At 40.7% G+C, this 23,577-nt stretch overlaps 1 protein-coding gene across 2 annotated transcripts in view; it reads right to left on the reverse strand.

Annotated features, from left to right (window-relative positions):
• apaf1 (apoptotic peptidase activating factor 1) overlaps positions 1-23,577 on the reverse strand; it is a 45,360-nt gene that overhangs the window by 9,367 nt on the left and 12,416 nt on the right. Inside the window, exons 22-27 of one of the 2 annotated variants that reach the window (XM_086269342.1) lie at positions 20,894-21,010; positions 18,088-18,213; positions 16,526-16,657; positions 16,310-16,435; positions 13,507-13,632; positions 11,752-11,898 (exon numbers count right to left, since the gene is read on the reverse strand). In XM_086269342.1, the coding sequence (XP_086125468.1) occupies positions 11,752-11,898; positions 13,507-13,632; positions 16,310-16,435; positions 16,526-16,657; positions 18,088-18,213; positions 20,894-21,010 (774 nt within the window). The remainder of the gene's footprint in view (positions 1-11,751; positions 11,899-13,506; positions 13,633-16,309; positions 16,436-16,525; positions 16,658-18,087; positions 18,214-20,893; positions 21,011-23,577) is intronic. The other variant, XM_086269341.1, reaches the window with a different exon arrangement.

A 23,577-nucleotide genomic window follows, 5' to 3' on the forward strand; every position in this document is an offset into this window, starting at 1 on the left:
AACAAAATTAAATGCCAGAAAAAGAATACAAAATGGTAAATGGCCTGTATTTGTATAGCGCTTTACTAGTCCCTAAGGACCCCAAAGCGCTTTACACATTGAGTCATCCACCCATTCACACACACATTTACACGAATGCTTGATGGCAAGCTACATTGTAGCCACAGCCACCCTGGGGCGCACTGACAGAGGCGAGGCTGCCGAACACTGGCGTCACCGGGCCCTCTGACCACCACCAGTAGGCAACGGGTGAAGTGTCTTGCCCAAGGACACAACGACCGAGACTGTCCAAGCCGGGGCTCGAACCGGCAACCTTCCGATTACAAGGCAAACTCCCAACTCTTGAGCCAAAAACATATCAAGATACAGAATAAGTAAAATCAGTAGGAATGCGCCATTTCAAAATGTATTTTTATTTTTGACATCACAATAGCTTTGCATGATTCACAGTTCAAAACAATCCTTCTGTATCTATGCCTTGCCGTAGCCACTCAGAACATCCCTGTCTAACACAAACGGTTCCCTTCTAGTTGACTTTTGCCTGATTGCTTCTCTCTTGCAAAGAGAAGACTTGAACAGCGAGCTGGTGGGGCTTCTGCGCTTACCACCAGAGCTGTGTGCTTGAGACGACCACATAACGTATACCCACTCTCTTTGTTGCAGCCTTATGACCCACATGGGATGAAAATGACCAACTAACTACCTTGCTCTTATTGCCGTTATATAGAGCCAAGAGTAGGAAGAAACTGCAGACTGAAGCTGAGTTTTTGGCTCACAGGGATCACTTGCACATATGCCGACCTCATTATGTGAAACTTTGGCTGTTTCCTATGAGCACCCACCACAGTAACAGTATATATATGTGACATGAAAGCCTACTTTAAAGAACAAGCTTGAGTAAGCTCATTTGTGAGCGAGCGTCTTTGCATTTTGAAAAGCACACACCACCTAGCTCTACTTTTCCCCTCTATCAGTAATCTAACACATCTTCCCTGCCTCATTTCGTCTTGCTGTTCCTTTTTTTTAAGAACAAACAGAGACCCTTCTTTTACAGCAAGCGAGACAATTAACCCTGGCTTAATGAGCGACGCAGAGGAAACAACCGCCTCCAAGAGGCAGATAAATATTTCACCAGCTTGTGTTCATACCCAAAGCCTGACAACGAGTACAGAAACCAGGCCATCTTCATTCCGATATCAACTCTCTCTAAAGTTCTTCGCTCTTCTTTTATCTCATACAGAAACAAATTCCCAAGCAGACAGTCGAGGGAGTACGTGTCTGCTCTGGATGTATTTTGACCACATGAGAAAGAGCATGTGCATGTTAAAATATGCATTAAAAAAAACAAGAAGGAGAACTGTTGTTCTGTCTAAGAAAAAGATAGTCGGCTTTCAGGGGGTCTTTTGCATCTTGTGAGTGTGTGCAGGTATTTTTAGAGCCAGGTCTGCTTCTACGTTGGAGCAGCACTGCGGGATGCTTATTTCTGAAGCACGAACCCATTGAATGAAAGCAAAGCTGCAAACGCTGCCTGAACCAACATGGTGGCCTATTACACTGACTCTTAGAAGGCTATAAAAATGTGTTATTTCCATCTCTGGACCAATTTTGAAGGAGTGGGAGTGGACTGATCAAAGTGAAAGCCAAGGGGTGCAACAAATTCCAAATATACTAAAGGTGGCTATCTTTTTGTTGCTACACAAAAAAGAAAGATTCGAAGTACACACAAGCGTTGCGTGGAGATAAAATGAACCTCATGAAGAAATTAATTGTTATCATTGTTGTTGCAAATAACATAACCTCAAAGCATATTAGAGGAACGACAGAAAGAGAAAACCAGAAAGTCACAGCCACACAAACTGCAGCTATAAATAAAGTTGCGATTCACTGTATTAATAGATTATTGACCAAGGGCTTGTGGCAAGTGTGAACGCTCTCACATGGGCCTATCCCATCCTTTCATAAAACAAAAAACACAGGCATAGCAGATCTTGATGCTTTTTCTCACGATAAGCATCATTCAGTCCAAATATTTATCGTTCTCTTTCAGGATGTAGTCATGCCATCTTCAGATTTCTGTCTAGGCCTGCTTTTGTTTCAAAAGTTGTAAGTATGACTGGCAGCCTATGTAAGTGTTTTTTTCTATCTGAATAAGCACCAAAGTGAGCTCTACATGATTTATTAGTGTAACAGAGTTAGCTTCCAGTGTCAGAATAAAGGACACAGACAAAACATCACGAACTGCAGTTCATTTCGCAATTAAGGGACTTGTTTGTTGGCCTACATTTGATGAAGGGCTGAAATTAGAATCACAGGAGAGAGGTAATAACCTGTGACACACTAGGATTGGAAATAAACATGGCAGCTCCTCAGTCAGCGTTGGTCCCTGTGACACAGCAGCGAAAGGTGCCAAAGAGTGCCAGTTCACTTAGTAAACAACATTTTCAAGACTTGAGCCCACTTATTCTGTTCTATTTATATTTTGGTCTTAAGCAGTAGTTCTCCAAGTTTTCTGAAGGTCTCCTTGAACATTGGCTGGTTTGTACCAGCCCTTGTTTTCTGATCATTCTCAGAGGAATGTTTGTTTTGATCCCGCAAAACTTTTGCGAGATCCCGAGTTTGTTTTGCGAGATCTCGCAAAAGTTCATCGTAATTTTTTTTTCCTCCCATGTCCCTTGCGGGGCTCTGTAGAAAGTTATGTCTTTAAGAGATAGAAAAATGTATCTGGCTCATCAGTTGATCCATGTGCTGTTCACTAAAGCATTATCAGAAATGTTCTCAGTGGCTGTGAGAAATCATTTTTAAATAATGGAAATCATAAGAAAATTGCCAAATTGTAAAAGAAGTAGACTGAAAAATCAGAGACAAGGGGTCTGATGGAGTGATGAATCCAAATTTCCAATTTTTGGATAAAACAGTTGGGATATGTATGGAGAAGTTCAGGACAACAGTGAGAGTCTACATCATCTGTAAAACACGGTAGAGGTGCTTTCATGGTTTGGAGCTGCATTTGTTGAGGATTTTGTCAAACATTGTGAAATTTTGAAAACAAAAAAGTGCAGTCAAATTTTGATCCACAATGCAATACCATCTGGAGTCGAAAGGCATCCATGTTAATAAGTGATTCTAAATTGGAAGCAGCTGTGGATCTGAGTGTGTGGAGGTCTGTCCTGTAATGGAGTGGCGTCCCCATACTCTATAATGGCTGGGATAGAGGCTCACTAAATCACTTGGTGACACGTGAATTCTAAAATATTCAACATTTTGAAACACACCGCCCCCTTTTTCTTATGTCCAATCAAAAAAAAAAAAAAAAAAAAAAAAATATCACATATGCAACAAGTATTATTTATGCAGAAGAAGAAAAAAGACTTTACACAACAGGATCTAGAGACAGAAGAATGAATAGTTGTAATGACTAATGTTTAGCCTTGAGAGAAAGCATTAAGATCGGCTTTGCCGGTGAGGAAACATGAGACACATTTACTCATGGCTTAGTCAACCTCATTATACGAGAGTCTTGACTGCTCGATACCTCACCCATCCCCCGGGAGAGGTGAATGCAGTTACTCTGGACAGTTCTTTTTGCTCAGACCTACGCAACTTGCTGCTATGCTATCAACTGTCTCTTGAGGGAAGGTCAGCGCAACCTTCACTCCTTCATTTCATCTAGTCTCCCCGCCCTCCTACCTCACTTTGAGTCTTGCTTGGAGTGATGACTGGCTCTAACAATTCACTGGCCGCCAAGGAGTTGTTAGGACGCTTAATAATGTTGGCTTGAGCTGATGAAACAGCAAAGAGACGGATTTTGATATGATAGATGAAAGCTAAAAAGGCACACTGATAACCACAGTGTGTGATTGTATTAAAAAAAAAATCTAACGACAACTGAAGGAAGGTGTAAAACAGAGATAACAGAAACAGGATGAACAGGTCTTCTGGGAACCCAAGAAAAATAGGGACTGGAAGCAAGGGGAGTCCAAGAAAGTAAAAAGGTGAAATTGTGTTTCTCCCTTTTTCCTCCATCACACGTTCGCCTGATAAGTGATGGCTGACAACAGAAGTAGCAGGGGAGAACCATCACCTGAAATACTCGTATCCATCTGGGCTTACACCTTTTAGAAGTGTATGTATATATGTATGCTTGTGTGCGATTTAGTATGTGTTTGGCAATTCTGTGCTGCTATTGCCCTGTTCTAGTGAAGACTATGTTAATTTAAGGTGGAATTTAGTTAGTTAATCAAAGTTAGTTGGTACAATCACCACCCAATAATGCAAAAAAAAAAATCACATTCAATGAGTTTTCAATGCAGTCTCGATGCTGAAGGTTATTTTCTCACATTAGTAGCCTTTTTTACAGAACTCTTACTTCCTATCATTTCCTGGTACAAAGAGGATGAACAGTAGCAAAGTGGTTGGTCAGATGACATACCTGTGCAGGTAGAGAGATGGTTGGGAGAGAGGACTCTTGGAGATTGGGTGAACAAGGGTGATGGAAAGAGCTACAGTAACTACGGGGGATATAGCTGAACTGCCATATCATGAAGATATGGAAAAGAACTGTTGAAGCTGGGCAGGAACAGAATAGGAAGATCAGAGAAGATTCATAGATGTAGTGAAGGAAGACATGCAGAGGGTTGGTGTGGCAGAAGAGGAAACGAAGGATGGGATGTGACAGAAGCGGATAATCTGATGCGGCAACCCCTAAATGGAGTAGCTGAAATAGGAAGAAGACTTCTCATTAGGGCTTGCTAGATTATCCAACAAGTTTCTTGGATTCTAATTTTAAAACAAGTCTGATCCAACTGATGCAAGATGATCAACCAAACAGGATTCAGATCCCTGCTAACGACATGGCTCCTAAGCCTGGTTTATGACAGGTCGCTTAGTAACACAGAACAAACCTGAAGCCTGGGTTAAACTCTGTTGAGGATATGGACACGCAAAGCTGGGGACCCAACAGCCTAGTATTCATTTGGGTTATACTTCTTTGAAGTTCACTGCCCAGGTGCATGCGTAGCTGGTGACTGTCATTTAAACTCACCGTCCAATAAGCTGACTCATGGATGCAGAAAGTATAAAATCTCCTAAAGAGTACCCACAGTTACTGATTAGGGCTCAATACTATAGGACAGGTCTTTTTCTTTTGAGTCAGTATTTACAAAGAGACACTTGAGTGCTTTTGTTTTGTTTGTAACATAATGGTGTGAATTATTCTGGGCTGGTGGGGGTGCGTGTGTGTTCTTGCAGTCAGGATGAGCCTTTTCACACCTGCTGCCTCCCTGTTGGACCATGGCACTGTGACGGATTGTCTCATCGCCGTTTGCAGAGTTTGTGTGTTCGTGTGTGTATCAAGGCCAGGTGTGAGACAGGTACAGCATTTCCTGGCAGGACCCAGAACAGAAGAGAGAGATGATGGGAGTCACTGTAGAATGTAACGGCCTCTCTCTGAGGGCTGGACCACGCCACTACATCAAATCCTGACACACACACACACACACACCCCAAACAATTCCTGAAGGCGTTTGTTTTGTAAGAAATACAAGCAATTTAATGTGTTTTTTTTCCTCTTTTTTTTAAGAGAAAAAGAAACACTGGTGACAAGGAGCACGAGAAGTTTAATTAAACACTCTACACCGGCATCTACCCACAACAGGGGACTGGACTAACACATACCCTCACACAATGGCCTGCTGCTTTTAATTACACTCGCATCATTCACCCAAGCATACAGAGAAGCAGGGCGTGATAAAACGCACAGAATGAGAGCAGCACAGACGTGGAAAAACAGCAGCTTGAGAGATGATTAAGGAAGGAGTACTGACAGAGACAAGAAAACACAAAAGCACCAGGACAAACAAGAAAACATCATTCTGCACAGGTGGCCAAGGAGACAAATAGAAGGAGACAAACAATAAGAGCTACAAGGCTCGTGTTGTATCATATCAAGCCATCGTCTAAGAGAGATCCATGGGAGATGTCACCCGCTGTCACTGCTCTGGCTCTTATCCGGCCAGCAACATCATCATTCTGCTAGCATCAACACACCGAGTCACACCGTGGAAGGGCTTCTCATGTTTACAGCTGTGATCAGAGAGGATCTGATAGCTGAAAACTCTCCACTGAATCACATCGCGATAAGGAAAACATTCTCGGGTGTGCTCCGCTTTGCTTACTATGACAGCTGTCTTCCAAAACGCTGTCGCACAAATGAAACGTGGTTCGGTCTTAGCAGTGTTATCACCTGCTGTGTTTAATCCGTTTAAACTGAACTTTGGTTCGTTTGTTCAGATAGGAACTGAGTAATCGCACTTGGGTGTGGACCAAAACAACCGGACCAAGACCCTTTGAAGGAGGTGATCTCATTGCAGATCCAAACAAACTCCAGTGCGGTTTGTTTATGGTGTGAACGTGAGCCGATCTCGATCCGAATCAACTACCAGGTGTACGTTGTAAGTTTGAGCTATAAAACCTCCAATACTCACGTATGCTTTGTATTCTGGCATGTGGCAAGGTACTATAGATGTGCAAGGGTCTGTAGGAGCTAGCTACTACCTGTGAAATGAACCTAAATTCTCCAGTAGTCCAGAACGCACTTTCTTCCTGTACTTACTACATTATAATCTATGAAATAACTGCAGAATTAACAAAAACAGTGATTAAAGGGTTCATTTTGGTTTATATCAAACCTAATCTAAATTGTTCTTATGCTAATACTACTTCCAAATATTGCCCCCAAGATACATTTGCTGCAGTCTTTAAATTTTGGTTTGCTGTTTCTCTGCATAAACACATTGGTTTAGATCTGTCGTGTAGCATTACGAGTCAGTGGAGTTTCGAGCTCTGTAATGCTATTTATATGTGCTGATTATTATTCAAATTCGTAAACAATAAAGACTGCGATCACATCCTGATTCTGGATCAGATTTTTTTCTAGCCAAGTTAATCAAATTGGTCGACTCCTGACACCAAACATATTAGGAACGTTTTAAGCATTTTACAGTTGTTTATTGAAACCACGAAGAATGAATTTGTTATTATGGTGAAGGTATAGTTTTACAGTACACTGCATTGTCATTTTCTTTACTCTGTTATCAGGTTTGATGGTTATAAACTCTAATTCTAAATTCTAATTAACAAAAAAACAAGTTACTCAGCCCTCATGCTCCTCAGCTAAGCCTTTATTTAGAGCTTTTGTGGTGTTCAAGCCAGACTTCGATATCAGCCTACATCTATGATCCAAACGCACATCTTACACAATCCCACTGATCCTTCATAATGAAATCTTTCCCTTACACCAGCTGAGGATAAATACAAACCAAATACCCTTATGAGGGCGCTCAAATGATCGCCAGGCCTTTTTCCAAGACTGACAGAAGAATGATTACCACATAAAAAGACTCCATGAATCATTCTCAAATCTGAGAAAATAGTTGAGTGATAGTAAATAGTATCTGGCTTTATATTTATTCATAACTGTCAGATCCAGATGTCAGAAACAGAGGTTTTAAATATCAGCTTACTTACTAATAAGTTTCCATGTAAAATTGAAGACATTTGTTGCAGAATGGGCGAGCGTGGAGACACGCTGACAATAATCGTTAAAACAGATTATTATTGTGCTTTCTCAGTCTGTGGGCTATATTATCTGTCATGAGAGATACTCACTCTGTCAGGGTAATTACTATGACAGACGGGATGGCTTCTCATCGCTGTCCAGCTGACACACTATGTGATTAATCAATCAAAGCCTGAGGCTGAGGGAGGTTCACCCTTTAAGACAGGCAGAGTAATCCATCACCTCTCCTCAAATCCACTCGCTGATCTATCACGTCAACATGCTTCGCTGAAGAAGACAGAGGGTCTATGAAACGGCGTAACAGAGTGATTCGATTCCCAGAATAATTATGACCGTCATCCTGATGTGACGCAAGATGAAGCAGATGAGGTCTGCATTAGTGCTGCGGGTAGAGCACCCCTGTTTGTATATGTTTATTAATAAACAAGCAGAAGGGTGTTTTAGTAGACATCTAATGCTTTTCTTAATAATTTTGTCACAGTTTTAAGGGCGACATAAGCAGATTACAGCACATGACTATTAGATTTTCACTGGCAGGTAAGTTTGAGGATGAGATAAAGAAAGAAAAAAGGATTTAAACAAGTTTATTTTGAGGTTTTTTGTTTTGCTTCTCAGGTTTTTAATCTGTTGCTAGCAAACCATGATCACAGGAATATTTTTATTTTGGTGAAAATATAGGAAACGGCTTTGTTGCCAGAATTTTGGTGTGAGACCATTATCATGTCTGTGTACCAACTGTGAAGTTCAGGCTGATAATCAGTTGGCTTAGCTAGATGCTTTTACACTTCTGTCTTTATGTGGATTACACAAATTACACACACACACACACACACACACACACACACACACACACACACACACACACACACACACACACACACACACACACACACACACACACACACACACACAAATCTTGGATGATCAAATACATCATGCAAATTTTTGCCAACTGTAGGGGAAAGGAAATGTTTGGTTTAAGAAATATTTAAGTAGTTAAATATGAGTAAGTAGTTGGATAACAGTAAATAGCTATTTATTTGTAAAAATCTATTGAATATTGTTTATATCTATTCATAAATGTATAACAAATGTTCTCTTCCCAGCTTAAAAATAAGTACTTAAAAAAAAAAAAAAATCACATACACATATTTTAATTAAACTGCCTTTAGCTTAGATAGTGGCGCACATTCACTGTCTATGCACGACTTGTTTTAATATGTATTAATATTTCACTCAGAAACTGTATTTATGAAGAGAGTTGGACTATGAAAATCTTTTCCAGTACACTCAAAAGACTCAAGAGGTTAAGGTCTGGATGCTGTTGTTGCCCATCCTTGTGTGAATATCCAGAACCAGTCAATCTGAGCCGATGAATCCTGGCATTGCCATCTTGGAATATGCTGTGCCATCAGAGAAGAAATTAAATTCACTGATGTAAAAAAGGCATAAATCAGGTAATTCAGTAACCTATACTTGCAGTTTAGTGGAAGGCCTTTACGCATTTAAAATTCAGGTGGTGAAAAAAAAAAATCTATTAATTCTGGACACTTAATGAAAGACTCATTCCGATCATGGTTTGATGCACATGTCTGCGACTGATCATGACTTGATGTCGAAAACTACCCCAGATGATGAAAACTGCATCTTCAGCTACAAGAAAGGCTACGAGGAAGTGCATCACTTCAGGAGTGTTACAGTTGTTTTTGACATACACAAAGTTGTCCACAATGAATATATACATACTCCCAGATCAGATTGTCCAGTTCTACTGTAACAGCAAGCGGCCAACAATGTGATGGAAAACATTGAAAATAACTCAAAGTCTTTAAAATGCAGGATTTTTTGGGTTACAGCCTCTATTTACCAGTGATTTGGCTGGAGACTGGGATCCTCTCTCCCAAAGTGCACGTTGATGGGTTGCCACTTTGAGGGGTATTTACCCACTCTCCACAGCACACAAACAAATGCAAGGAGAAAGAAAGGGACTTTTACAGAGGAACCTATTTTTATTTTATTATTGTTCAGTTGCTGATCTTTATTGTAGTGGATACTGCTCGACTCCCATTATTGTGATTTCTTATGTCATGTTTCCAAAAGCTGCAACAGAATAACTCAACATCCAAAAATGGCCCTTATTATCTAAATCCAGAAAAAAATCTAAAGATCATAAATATTCTCATGTATGATGTCATGCTACAATCGTGGTCTTTTGGAACCGCCTGGTGAGGACTTTTATTCTTCGACTACTCTGCACATTCACTTTATACCTCGAGGACACAAAAATACGTCTGAAAGAGCTTTTTTTTTTTTTTAAATGTTTATATTCTAAATACCAAAGACTCTTAATTAAAATGAGTACATTCAACGATTATTTCAACTTTTGAAATAATTTCCAAGTTTTATAATCTTGTCAACAGCAATCTGCACCAGATGAGATTATGATGCGTTTTGGCCATCTGTCTATATAAAGCCTGAACAGCAGCACTCTCTGCCTTCGACAGAAACGACTCTGTCGACCCACACATGCAGGTATAAACAAATGCGCACTTGTACACAATCGTGCACACGGCACTACCCCACACACAGTATCAGGAGTAATCTGAGATATAAAGCCTCATGGATCAGAAGTGCTCTCCCTGGAGAATTACATCATTGCTGAACAAATGGCCAATCAGAGCTCAGCTGAGACTGTCCGCTTTGTGACCCCTCTGCTGTAAAGTAAAGGCAATAAGAACGAGACCGTAGACCTAGAACATTCCAGTCACGTCACAAGGAGACACTGATATCTTTCTCTAAGGCATTCTGTGTTTTATGTAAACCTGCAGCATTGCAACAGCTGTCTAGTGAATGCAGAGATGACACATGCTGGCAAGCATCTTTCCATTGATTTTACTGTGATTCTCAATCAGCGTTCATCTACCTACCTACCTTACATTTTTTAAAATAGAGTCATCAAGAAATGTACTCTGCATACATCCATAAACAGCTTTTCAATAAAGAAATATACTCAAGTTTATTAGTAAGTAGGAAGCAGGACAATACCTATGTATACGTCAATACAAGGCAATAAAAACACACATTACACAGAGTGTGTGTGATGTGATTACTACTTAGGGTGATAGTAGGTAAATTACTATCTATCCTTTGTTATTATTTGTGGGGGTTTTCATCACTTAATAAAAGGATTTGTGACCAGCCAACACTGTTAATTTTGTTTCCTTATAAAAGTAAATATTTTGTAGTGTCCTGGCAGCATCAGGGTTGCATACCATGAAAATGAAACACTGCCCCCCTCTCATCCCCCAGAAAAATCACGTAAAAAAAAAAAAAACAACAACCCACAATGTAAAAAAATGAAGGTGATTATTCAGCACTCGCCATAAACTGCAATATCTCAAGCTCATGGAGACATTTGTTGCTTATTATCAACCACCTCATTCTCCCTTTATTTCCTGTCATCTTTCCAACTGGTGTTTTAATGAAGACATAAAATGTCCAGTGACTGTATGCCTCTGCTGGCCAGTAGTGCTGAAGTTTAGATCCATGTCTGTGCACATTTATACGACAAATGTAGTAAAGTAAAGGAAACCACAGAGGAAAAATAACAAGTGGGCATCAAAGACCTGTCATTAATTCACCAAGGACTAACAGGATCAAAATCTCTCCTGCTCACAAATTATGGCATTAAATAATGTCCCACAAAGCAGTTTGGGAATTACATAAGGTCACTGAGAGACTGACTTTTGACCTTTTCAGTTTAAAATGTCATCAGTTTGCAATCTATCCTTTGAAAGGTTGCCAAATTAATAATGATTCTTGAGGTTTAGGCAAAAGTGAGGTCAATTTGACCTTAGAATCTTGACAATCATATATAATAATTTCTTCTTTAGGTTCGAGTGAATGTTTGTGCCAGATCTGAATACATTTCCACAAGGTGTTTAAGAGATTCTGTCACTTGAATGACACTTATTGGCGTATATCTAACAATGTCAGGTGGACGGACAACTCTGAGAACCTTGTCCATGCAGAGGCAGAAGAAAAAACAAGTAAGACGGCATGGATTTGAACAGCTCAATTCAACTTAACTGCATTTCACTCCCTTGAGAACAGACGCACCCATTGCCAGCTGTGAAAACCAAATGGGTTTGAATGTGCAGAATGCATTAGCATACCTTGATGTAACCTCCAGTTGAGACCAGAAGAGAGTTGTCTGGGGAGAAGTGCAGATCTGTTACCCAGCCTCCATGCAGCGAGTCCATGCCATCCTTACCGTCCCGGGAACAAACCTTCAGCAAGGACCCATCCTTGACACTCCAGAGCTGTGGTGCACAGTCACACATTATAAATCATCCAATAAACAAATGTTAGGGCCTATAAACAACTAACACACATTTTACGCTGTCAGTTTTAAATACATGTTTCCTTCTTGTTATGTAATAAAACAGATGTAGTGGCTGGTAGAGTAAAATTGTAGATTCCATTCATTAGATTTAGAGGTAAGCTTCTTTACCTTTAAGTCGCTGTCTTTGAGATACACTTTTTCTCAGGCTGACACAGGAGTACTGACATTATTTCAAGTATTCTCTATTCTCTTTGTGGCATCTTTTTCTAAATCTTTGACGGCTTTAAACTATGTTGTATAGTTTATACTCTCATTAATTTCATTGCTATACGTACTAAGCCGATCTTTGGCTTCCCCTCAGTATTTTAAGAGCAGCACATGATTGTATATATATGTATGCCAGTGTCAGTAAGAACTTTAGAAGATGACAGTCTGAGGACTGAAACATCTCTAATAAAATATGCACGTATATCTGGGATTATTTGCACTCTCTAGGCCCCCTGCCACTAAGACTTTATGATGTGCATGAATTCTGTTGAAACTGCAATATTAAGGTTTGATGCTATAAGCTTCTCTTGAGCCTAAAAACATGACAAAGGAAACACAGAAGAGTATGAGGATTGCTCTTTATGTGACATTTCTGTGTATAGTTTGAAGTAAAACCATATAATATATAACATACAGTATATAATGAAATGATGAGTCTACTGCAGCTGTTATGCAACTGTTCACATGTCATGTTCATTTGACAGTGACACATCACACATACCGCTATATTTAACACTTTGCATGCTTTTTGTGCTGAATGACTCACATTTGTTTCTATAGAAACCGGGGCGAGATTTCGCTGTAGTTTACGTAATTGAATCTGATGGATTCGGTCATTTCTAAATAATGGAGCTGCTCTGCGCAGAGGCCACTAGAGGGCATTAACCCTTTATTAACCAGATACGGCTTGCTGGCTGAATAGCAGATCTTCTCCTCTACCTCTCACACAGTATGGCTTCATATTTACTTTGGATGTGTGAGTTTCTGTGTACATTGTGTACAAGTGCTTCATTTTCCAAAGCCTTAGAGATCCAATTTGGCAGCCTGAGTCCTCTCCTTCACCTCCCACTGTCAGACGTCTCCTCCTCTTCCTGCTATCTTCATCCCAACTTCTTACACACTCTTCCAGCTCCCACACCCCCTCCTGAGAGGGAGCCCTAGCTCCCCCCTTTCATCTCACCCCTCCTCCGTGCACCGCAGCAATCATGATGCATTAGTAAGCACTTTATCTAAATGAGTGATGAGACGTAATTACAGAGTGATTTCTGGAATAAATGTCGACTGCTATAATTGCATTTTTTGTATGTTCCACAGCAAATTAGGTGGTTTAATGCGTTGTCATATTGGTAACATAGAGCAGGCTAGTGTGTTGACACCGCCATATTACTTTGCATCATCCCTCCCCAACAAAACATTGTGTGGCTCTGTGTATCAGGTTGCTTTACATCAGCAGCAGATGCCTAACTAGTCTCTTTCTAGAACAGCAACCAGAATAAAAGGACTTCAAAATAAAAATTGAGTATTTTTGAAAACACACCCGGATCTCTCCGTTGTCATCTCCCGTTGCAAGGTGTTGGCTGTCCCACGAGAAACGGCAGCTTCTCACACACTCCTGATGGCCGATCAATGTGTTGGCACACTGCCAGGACTCACAGTGCCACAACTAAGAGCAGAATGAAAGAGAAAGAAAAGAAAAACATATAGAATTTTTTTTTAACTTAACATTCACACTTTCACACACAAGTTTGCGACCAAAGATCATTTAGTCAAGATAGACAAAGGCCTTTACACATCGGACGTGTAAAATCCGTGCAAATGTTTCGTGCATTAAAAATATTTCTTAGACTCAGCTGTCCTTAATGCAGCCGTTTAAACCGACCGTGTAATTTACGTGGCCGACATTTTTTTTTTTTTTAACCAAGCTCCATTTTTCAGATCCGAATAAACAAAACACAACATTTAGAATGTCGCATTTGGCAACATTTATGCATCAAAATGTGCACTGGTACTGCAAATACAATGTTATGGAAAGTAAATATATGATATGGAAGTAATATAATACTATTTTACCTCGTACTCACAGTTAAAACAATAATTTCCGAGCCGACTGACCCAGTCTATCTCCAAACTGCCACACTGACATCCTGAAATATGTACGAAAGCGGTCGAGATACAGCTTCAGATCCTGGATCAAACCATGAAATTCTCCCTGCTGCTGGCTTCTCCAGACAACTGGATGAAACCAGAATCTCCGTTTCTTCCTTTTCTTGTGTAGAAACATTAGGACCAGCATTGCTTGATACTGACTTCATTCCACAGTGTATTTTCTGGGGACAAATTTTTGGCAAAAACACTACTTGTTCGGTCTGTACATAAAGTAAGTTTAGATCTGAAAATTTCTGAATTTTGTGTCGGTTTTTACGTGAAATATATTCTGCATCAGATCTATGTCGTAACTTACGCTATACTTGAAACCCCATTTTAACCCTATGCTGCAACCTTCTACATAACCTGACGCACACCTACTGACAAATTTAAGTACACGTTGGGTCGATGCATACCACAACAATTTGAATCGCGTGGAAGGTTGCGGTGTAGAGATAAAAGGAGTGTTCAGTTGCAACACAAGTTAGGATGTAGATTTCCTGCAGAAATCTAAATCACAGTTTAAGGGTGCTTTATAGGGTGATGAATAAGCTAAAGTGTGTTACATTTGCTATATTTTTTATGTTCAATATAAATCTCTCTGTTCAGAAATGTTTGCCTAGCAATAATCTGTCAGAACAGAATCTGTTGTAAATACTGAAGATTGAACACAGTAATAATGACACAGAAGTTTAATTTCTGTTGCTCAGAAAAATCATCACCCACTGATAGATCTTATGACGGCAAACAATCATGCCAAATGCAGAGCTAATGTTGTTACAATAACATTATCTGTTCATCAGTAATCTTTCCCTCATTGCTACCGTCTCTCATATTTTACTCCCTCCTCCACATCTTTTCTTTTTATACTCCTTCCTTCCTCACTCCACATCCTGCGTTGCACTGAAAATAACACGCCTCATAATTAGACACTTCATTTGGCAGTCGACTAGCTACGTCTGAACACAAAGTTCAATTCATCTGAAGGTCAGGGGAAAAGAAAAGAAAGGAGAAAAAAGGGGGATGGAGAGAAAAAGAGGTGGAGGGAAAGGGACAGACAGAACAGAGCACTTTCCTTTTTTGTGGTGCTCCACAAAGCAAGTCATGGCTGAGCCTTTTGGTTTGACCTCCAGATAGAGGGAAGCCAGGGACTTCAGTGTTTGTGTGTGTTTTTAGCTCCTGCTCGGTCTGGAGAGCAAGCACTATGTCACTGGCTTCTAACCAGCCCCACAACACACACACACACCTCAATTATGATCTTTGCCAAATCCATAAAACACACATTCTCTCTCACTGCCGTTTACTGACAGAAGCCAGGTTGGCTGACGACCCAATGCCTGTTCTCTACAGTAAGTGTCAACCGAATCCAAATTCCCGTGTGAAACTCGGCGGCAGTGACTCTTGATCACCGGCTTCAACAAACGCCAGACGGAGTCGCTTTGAATAGTTGCTAATGGTGCACACTCAGGGACACCAGTTGTCTGTAAGTGGATAACTGATCGCATATATCTAACACTGAACCCACAGCTGTATTCAGAATCCAAGGAAAGGAAAAGGAATGACACACAAAGATGTGAAAGAGCATGACATCTCAGGATTGTTCAGCTTGTATTACGAAGGTGCAGTTCGCTGCTCTTTGAATGATGAGTAGGGAAAGCGATGATTTAAGAGCTGCTTGCAGAAAACCTCTAGTCCACAGAGTCAGTCAAAGTCAGGCCAAAGTCAGGCGCAGTGGTGTCGGCAAACGGGAACCTGGCAAACGCAATATCCTGACAGGGATGTTAGTTGATTGTGGGCCTGCCAGTCTGCCAGGGTAGTTTGCCAGCTAGACTGGACATGGATGCAGAACGACAGACTGATCTGATGATCTGATGCTAAGTCTCCAAGGCCATTGGGGCATTCTGCTGCATACCAACCTCTAAGGTCTTTTACCAAACTGCTGGAAAAAAAAGTGTTTCTTAAGATATCACCTCTAGCAGTGCATCCATGTGTTTGTGCTGTAAGGAGCCTTGAGAGAAGATGAGTAATATGTCATGTTGTTACTGGAGGCACAAACAGATATGTCTCATCTCCTCTCTGTGTGTGTGTGTGTGTGTGTGTGTGTGTGTGTGTGTGTGTGTGTGTGTGTGTGTGTGTGTGTGTGTGTGTGTGTGTGTGTGTGTGTGTGTGTGAGAGAGAGAGAGAGAGCGCTGAACCTTAGCAGTCTTGTCAGTAGAGGTGGTGGCAAAGAAGAATCCGTCTGGCGAGACATGACAGGACAGAATGGTTCCATGATGAGCCTCAATGTCCTGCAGTTTCTCTCCGCTCTCGGTGTCCCACACCTAAGAGTGTGCAAAGAAGAAAAAATTACCATTCGTTCTCACACGGCTGTTAAATGTAATATTATAAATGTGCAAGAGCACGAGTTTTACCTTCACAGTACCATCGAAGGACCAGGACAGCAGTCTTGAGTCGTTTGGTGAGTCGGAGAGTAGAGAGAAGCATCTGACTTGCTCCTTATGACCGTGCAGTACTCTACACTTTCCTGACTGCCACTCCCACAACTACGGGGGACAACAGAAAAAAAGTCTTTCAGCCACTTTGTGACAGAGATATCAAAAATCACTTTTCACCCCTTGTTGCCATTTTTGCCTTTCCTATGTATTTAATGAGTAATTTAATCAGTGATGCGTTTCTTAAGTATCTATACATGAAGGATGAATCAAACTGGTCAAACTCAAGAGAATTAACTGAATTTAAAAAACACATTTCTAACTAACACAACATAGGAAAGTATTTTCAAGCAGTCTTTTCCTCAGTGTAGCGCCCCATAAAATTAAGTGGATAAATCCATCTTTACAACATAATATCATAGTACTTAATTGATTTACTTTCCTTTCCCCTTCCTTTTAAATGTGCTCACTAAATGCTGATGAATCTGTTAAGTTAGAAATCTGGACCTGTGCATGAGTCTACAGAGTGTTTGTTTTATGTGAGCAGAGAGTTACAGGAAATGAGCTGAAACAGGAGTCCAACTGAGCTCAAAGACGGAGGGCAGGACAGAGAGAAGCATCCAGATAATCCTATCAATCATGGCCTTGTGTGCAAGGTGCTGCCTTTCCACCCCCCGCAAAGAATCTGTCATTGGTGTGAAGGTTAAAACTTTTCATTAACTAAGATCAGTGTCACTAAATCGGCATACATTTAAACACAGATATCCATCTTCTTGTGAGCACATATCAAACTGCATAAATCTCAGTTTCTTTTTGAATAAGTGGGGATTGTTTGAGAGTGCTGAGAACAGTGCAGAGAGTAGCTGTATGAATATGGAATTAGATGCTGTGCTGTCGGTGAGGGAAGGAAGTGCTGCAGTGGACAGGTCTGTCGGCAAAGGGAATAGACGAAGAAGAGGGAGATGAGAGGAAAGGGGAAATGAGCAGCAGAGCATGAACGTTGGGAGTTGACAGAGCATAACGGCCTGAACAATACACACATACTCACACACTGCACAACAATAACACATAACAGATAGCTGCACGCGGTCAACACATGAGCAAGACGGAGATAAAGAGCTACCGAGAGCGGCACAGCCCGAGGCAAAGAAAGAGAAAAGGAAGGAGAGGACACAAAAAAAGAGGGATGAAGAATGGAGAGGTGCAGAGGCCGACAGAGAAGTTGGTAGAGTATAACAGGTAGGGGAAAGTGAAAACACCACAGGGACCTGAAATATTGTGAGGTTAAAAGATTGAGCATGGAAGGCATTTTTACTCAAGGTGAGGAATGGGAATGGGGAAAGAGTAATCGATAGCAGAGAAGAAAAATGGGAAGCAGGTTGGCAGGGGAGGTGAAAGAAACTTGCCATTGATTAGCAGGAAAAGAAAGTGAGGATGGAGAACATACTGATGAATAGGACTAGGAGAAACAGAAATATAAAGCAGACAGACACACAGGATAAAGACAAAAACAAAGCAACCTAGAAAGAGGAGGAACCTACTCTTATGGTGGCGTCCTCAGATGAAGTGATGAGTGTTTGGCCGTTCTGACTGAACTGACAGTGCAGCACAGTCTTAGTGTGCCCCTGCAGAGTGGCCAGAAGCTTCCCAGAGGGCACCTCCAGCACCTGGAAGGAAGAAATAAACATAAATAATCAAGTAAACAGTAAGACCTAATGGTTAATGGCTTGCTCCAAAACGGGTCTAAAGATACACTTATGCAGCAAAAGTGTCTCTGAAGGTTCTCTTTAAAAAAAAAAATCCTGATAGAAAGTCACACTTTAAGGGAGAACTTAAAAGAAGAGATGTAAAGCACCACTGCTGGCTTAACAGTGATAAGCACATCAAAAAGAAAAACCATGTGTTGTCACTTTTGAGTTCTGAATAAAACTTTGAGACCCTTCACAGAATAGCCAGAGCTGGATTTGAGAGAGAGAGATAAGATTTTGTGAGTGCCCTCTAAAGGTCAACTGGATGGAACATCAAATCCTGGAGGCTTCCAGAGATCCATAATGAGTTTACAGGTGAGTAAACCAATATGAGAAAGGTGTTAGATAATAACTGAAACTGTCATGAAATACAAATGCCAGTCCTTAAGACTTGGACTATTTTCCTCCAGCACCTCTGTGTGGGTGACATTTCTGGGATTCAGTGAAGTGTGAGTGTACTCAGCAGACATTATAAAAAATTGAAATCCATTTATTTCATTTCATTATCTTTTTGGCAATGTCTTAGATACTTCGGTGATGAAAATCTTGTAAAAACAATGACACACATTCATATCAGTCTGCTTTGTGTTTAGTTGTTAGATGTATCAATCAACTGTGATTGAAACGTACAAAATATACAATATTGTGCAAAAGTCTCAAGCCACCTCCAACTTTTATGTATTTTTCTTCCAAGCACCCAGGTGTGTGATTTGTTACTGTGGTCTTAAACAACAGTTCTCTCTCCAGGCTTTGTGAAAGTCCTTCTTTGAACATCGGCTGCTTTTTCACTCATTTTCCAATTACATCTTGTATCTGACCATTTTCAGAGGAATGTTGGTTTTTGCTTGAACACCGACCTATGAATCATTCAAAAATGAAAGAACCCCAACTTAAGAGATGAACCAGTGTTGTGTCTACATATAAACAACATCTTAGCAAAGAACCAAGAGCCAATTTTTACCGATTTCTTTACTTATTCATAGCAAGTATAAGAAAGATGGGCATAAAATTTGTATTTCTGCACTAACGATGTGATTCGCAAAGAAAAGGCAGCCGACATCCAAAGAATGTCTTTCAGGAATCTGCAGAACTTTTCCTGAAGACTACATGAAGACATTACAAGAAAGTTTCCTAAGAGAGTTCAGACTGTGTTGAAGAATAAAGGTGGTCATACCAAATATTGACTTTCAAGGTTATTAGAATTGTACAAAATATACTGAGGGGTTTTCAGCTTTATTTGCAGATGTTTCTGTAAGTCATTACACCCATTTCCCTGGCAAAATATAAACAAGTGACAGATGACAAATGACTGGCTAAAGACTTTTGCACAGGACTGTAAGGGCTAAACGAGCAGGTTAGCACTAAGGACTGTGCTATAGAAGTACAACACAAAACTGGTAGTTTGGTTACTGAGACTGATCAGCAATCACAAATCACATCAGAATAAAGATCATTATCACAGATTATATTGATTGGGAAACTGTTGTGGGTTTAGGCAACACTGAAAAAGTGGAACAGAACTGTATAATATAATAGATGTTTAGTTGATCACCAAAGCTAATTATTCTACTTGCCAAGGACTAACAAAGTGTTAATTAGGCTATTTTGAGGTGAAATTTGATTTATTATCTACTGTAACACTAATCCAAAAACTTTACTTTTCTAATTAACCATCTGACAGATTTATCCAGTAATAGAAGAAATATTCAGATTTGGAGCAGACAGATGGCTATGTGATTGGGGCATACACCACATGGGGAAAAGCAATGCCCTCAGCAGCTAAGTCCCCCAGTTTGACTCCAAACAGACCGGACATTTGCTACATGTCACTCCCCTCCTGCCCCATCTCTGTCTGTCCCCACTGCAGCTATCCAACAATTGTGATAAATTATGGAATCTGCGATCTGCGAAACCTCATAAACCGCAAACAACAAAGTAATACATAAATAATTAAAGACCTAGAGCACAAAATAAACTTCAGTCCATCCCATCACCTGTCGGTTTTGAAGGTATAAAGTAAAGGCTGATGTCACCTGGGGTTTTTAGCAGGCACTAAAATATTTATGTCTCAGGAGAAAGGGTTGAAAAGTCTGAGCAGAACAAGCCTCAGGGTGTGCTGACCATGTTTGTCAAGCTCCATGTTCTGACACGCGGGTTTCACAGCCTGTGAGAGAACACCTAGGCAAGCATTAAACGTCAGGCTCAAGTATTTCTGGGCTAGGGTTTTAATGGAAATGTCCATGGAGATCTGGTAAAAGAATAAATAAATATATAAGGGGAAATATGTAAAGAGGGAAAAAAGGGGACTGCTCATTTTAATAGACATAAACAAGCCACTGACTCGCTTTAAGACTCATGTGGTCAAAGACACATGAACAAAAGTGGTGAGATGGCCAAATAATTAGCCTGGTCCTGCATGGTGAGATGTGATAGCTGATACGCACAGTGACAACAATAATCTGCCTTTTCTATTATTAGCTTTAAAAGCCCTTTGAAAAAGTAAACAAACAGCCACACACACAAACAGCAATTAGTTATTCTTGAACACTCTGAAGTGCAAACACATTCACACACAGATCATACTCCTTCCCTACCATACCTGCACGCTGCCTGTGCACAGAGCTACTGCCAGCACCAACCCCCTGTGGGGGCTCAGGAGTCTTCGGATCCTGCAGCCAAGCATCCTTAGGAGATGACTAACTGTCAGCCCTGACGCCTGGCACACAATGCACACGGTGCACACAAACACACATTTGCACTTTTCAATCATACAGAAACACACAGTGACATTATGTTCTCTCTCCTGCACGTATTTCACAAACTTTCAACTTTTTACATTAGCATAACAAAGCTGGCAGCTCACAATGCTGCAAACTGACAGATCATTGCTAATTTTTCTCCAGTACACTGGCTATAAATAAAACGACACGTTTAAGGAAAAAAATATGAATGAGCTGCAGCAGTCCGAGGAGCCACGATTTTATCCAGCTTACACTAGGGCTCCACCTGGTGCTAGAACTGCAACAATAAATACCCCTAAATCATTCATTTCTTAATGTGTCAGAATAGAAAACATGTCTGCAACAGAGATTCAGGAATTGGATTATATTCAGTGTTCAGAATAATGCCCAACCCACTGACTCACACTTGTGAAAGAATCGGTCGCTCTCAGGGGCACAGTAATTTCCTGCGTGGTACTGTGAAAAGATGCTAAATAAATATATATAAATATGATGTGGAAGCGATTGGTTATGACTGCAACTGAGCCACGAAATGGTAGGCCATGTAAAAATCAGAGAGCATCGTCGGTGGATGCTTAGATGCACAGAGGTCACCAACTTTCTGCAGAATCAATCGCTACAAACCTCCAAACTTCATGGCCTTCAGTTTAGCTTAAGAACAGTTCGCAGCAAGCTTCATGGAATGGGTTTCCATGGTGAGCAGTTTCATCTAGTCCTTACATCAACAAGTGCATTGCAAAGCATCGGATGCAGTGGTGTAAAGCACACCGCCACTGGACTCTAGAGAAGTGGAGACAAGTTCTCTGGATTGACAAATCACGTGTCTCCATCTGTCGGTCCGATGGACGAGTCTGGGTTTGGTGGTTACCAGGGAAACGGTATTTGTCTGACTGCACTGTGCCACGTGTAAAGTTTGGAGGAGGATTATGGTGTAGGGTCGTTTTTCAGGAGTTGCGGTGGTTGCTCCCAACTTTGTGGGAGCATTTTGGGGACAGCCCCTTCCTGTTCCAACTTGACTGCACGCCAGTAAACAAAGCATGATCCATAAAGACATGGATGAGCAAGTTTGGTGTGGAATAACACTTCTGGGATGACAGAGTGGAGACCGTGAGCCAGGCCTTTTTGTCAGTGTCTACCCTCACAAATCCGCTTCTGGAAGAAGAACGTCCCATAAACACTCCTAAACCTTGTAGAAAGCCTTCCCAGGAGAGCTGAAGCTATTACAGCTGCAAAGAGCGGGCTCACATTATATTGAACTCTATGGATAAAGAATGACGCATCACTCAAGTTCATATGAGTGTGAAGGCAGACGAGAGAATACTTTTGGCAATATAGTTTATATCACTGTTTGTATGCATCTGCATTTATCAAAATTCTCTCCAGGTATTGTCTTGGATCACTAATCATCGCTCTTTCTTTACTTTCTGGTTGAAAAATTGTTCCCAGGAGACAGGAAGGGAGACATATGAAGGGCCAGAGAGGAGCTGTAATTAAAATCATTAGCTCCTGTATTCATTAAGACAGCAGGACCTCTTAATTAATTAGAGCTGCTCTCTCCTGTAGGGGGCTGGAATGGCCTCAGTTCTGATGTGTCAGGGGACCCTGTTTGAGTGAGTGTTTGTGCTGTAATATAGGACAGTAACTTTGGGGGATGTCCTCTACTGCTGCAGAATATGCATTAAGTACACACACACCAGACTACAATCTCATTCTCTGCTTGCAAACCGCAATTTATCAGCTAGACAAAGAGCAGTGGAGCAAGGAGAGAACGGGGACATACAGAACAAAGGAGAAAAAAAGATAGATAAAACAAAAGAGGGAGAAAAAGAAATAAATACAGAGAGCAGGAGTGAAAAGCACTGAGAATATAAATTACAGGTAAAAGGAAAGGCTAAACATTGAAACAAGTCAAGGGAAAAGGAGATGAAAGAGGTGCTGACCTGTCACACCGCTGATAGGACAGATAAAAAAAAAAAAAGTGACAGCGATAATGTCAGATCTCATGACTCAACACGGCCTGAAAGAACACCTCCTACAGTGATGTGGAATGGAACATTAAACTCAAATGCTCAACATTTTTACATCTGTACAGACACACGCACACCTGCCCATACATGTATGTGCTTCTTTGATTAGGAAAAAAAAGATATAGGAAATTTGCAGTATTTGAGTACTTATACTCGCTTTAAAGAGGAGAAACATTACTTTTTAGTAAACATTACACTATAGATTATTATTTGATGAAAGGTGATTTCATTTACTCATTACACAGCGTGGTCTGGTTGTTGGTGCATGACAGCACTGGGATTTTCCCCACACAGCCACCTCTAGGGTTTACACAGAATTCAAAAAAAGACCACACACAACACATCCAGACTTGAAGCACATGGACTACAGCAGCAAAAGACCACACTGGATGCCACTCCGGTCAGCTACGAATACTAAAATCTCTGAAAAGAGAGTTCAACCTGGAACTAGCAATTTGTACCAAATAAAGCTGAAAGTGAGCGTACTTTCGATATGCTTGTTTTATGTGCAATTT

The sequence above is a fragment of the Aulonocara sp. 'chitande type north' Nkhata Bay genome, linkage group LG17, assembly GCF_057382095.1.
Source record: "Aulonocara sp. 'chitande type north' Nkhata Bay isolate Kocher_YH1m ecotype deep benthic linkage group LG17, A_spYH_male_GT1.1, whole genome shotgun sequence".
NCBI classification, from domain to species: domain Eukaryota; kingdom Metazoa; phylum Chordata; class Actinopteri; order Cichliformes; family Cichlidae; genus Aulonocara; species Aulonocara sp. 'chitande type north' Nkhata Bay.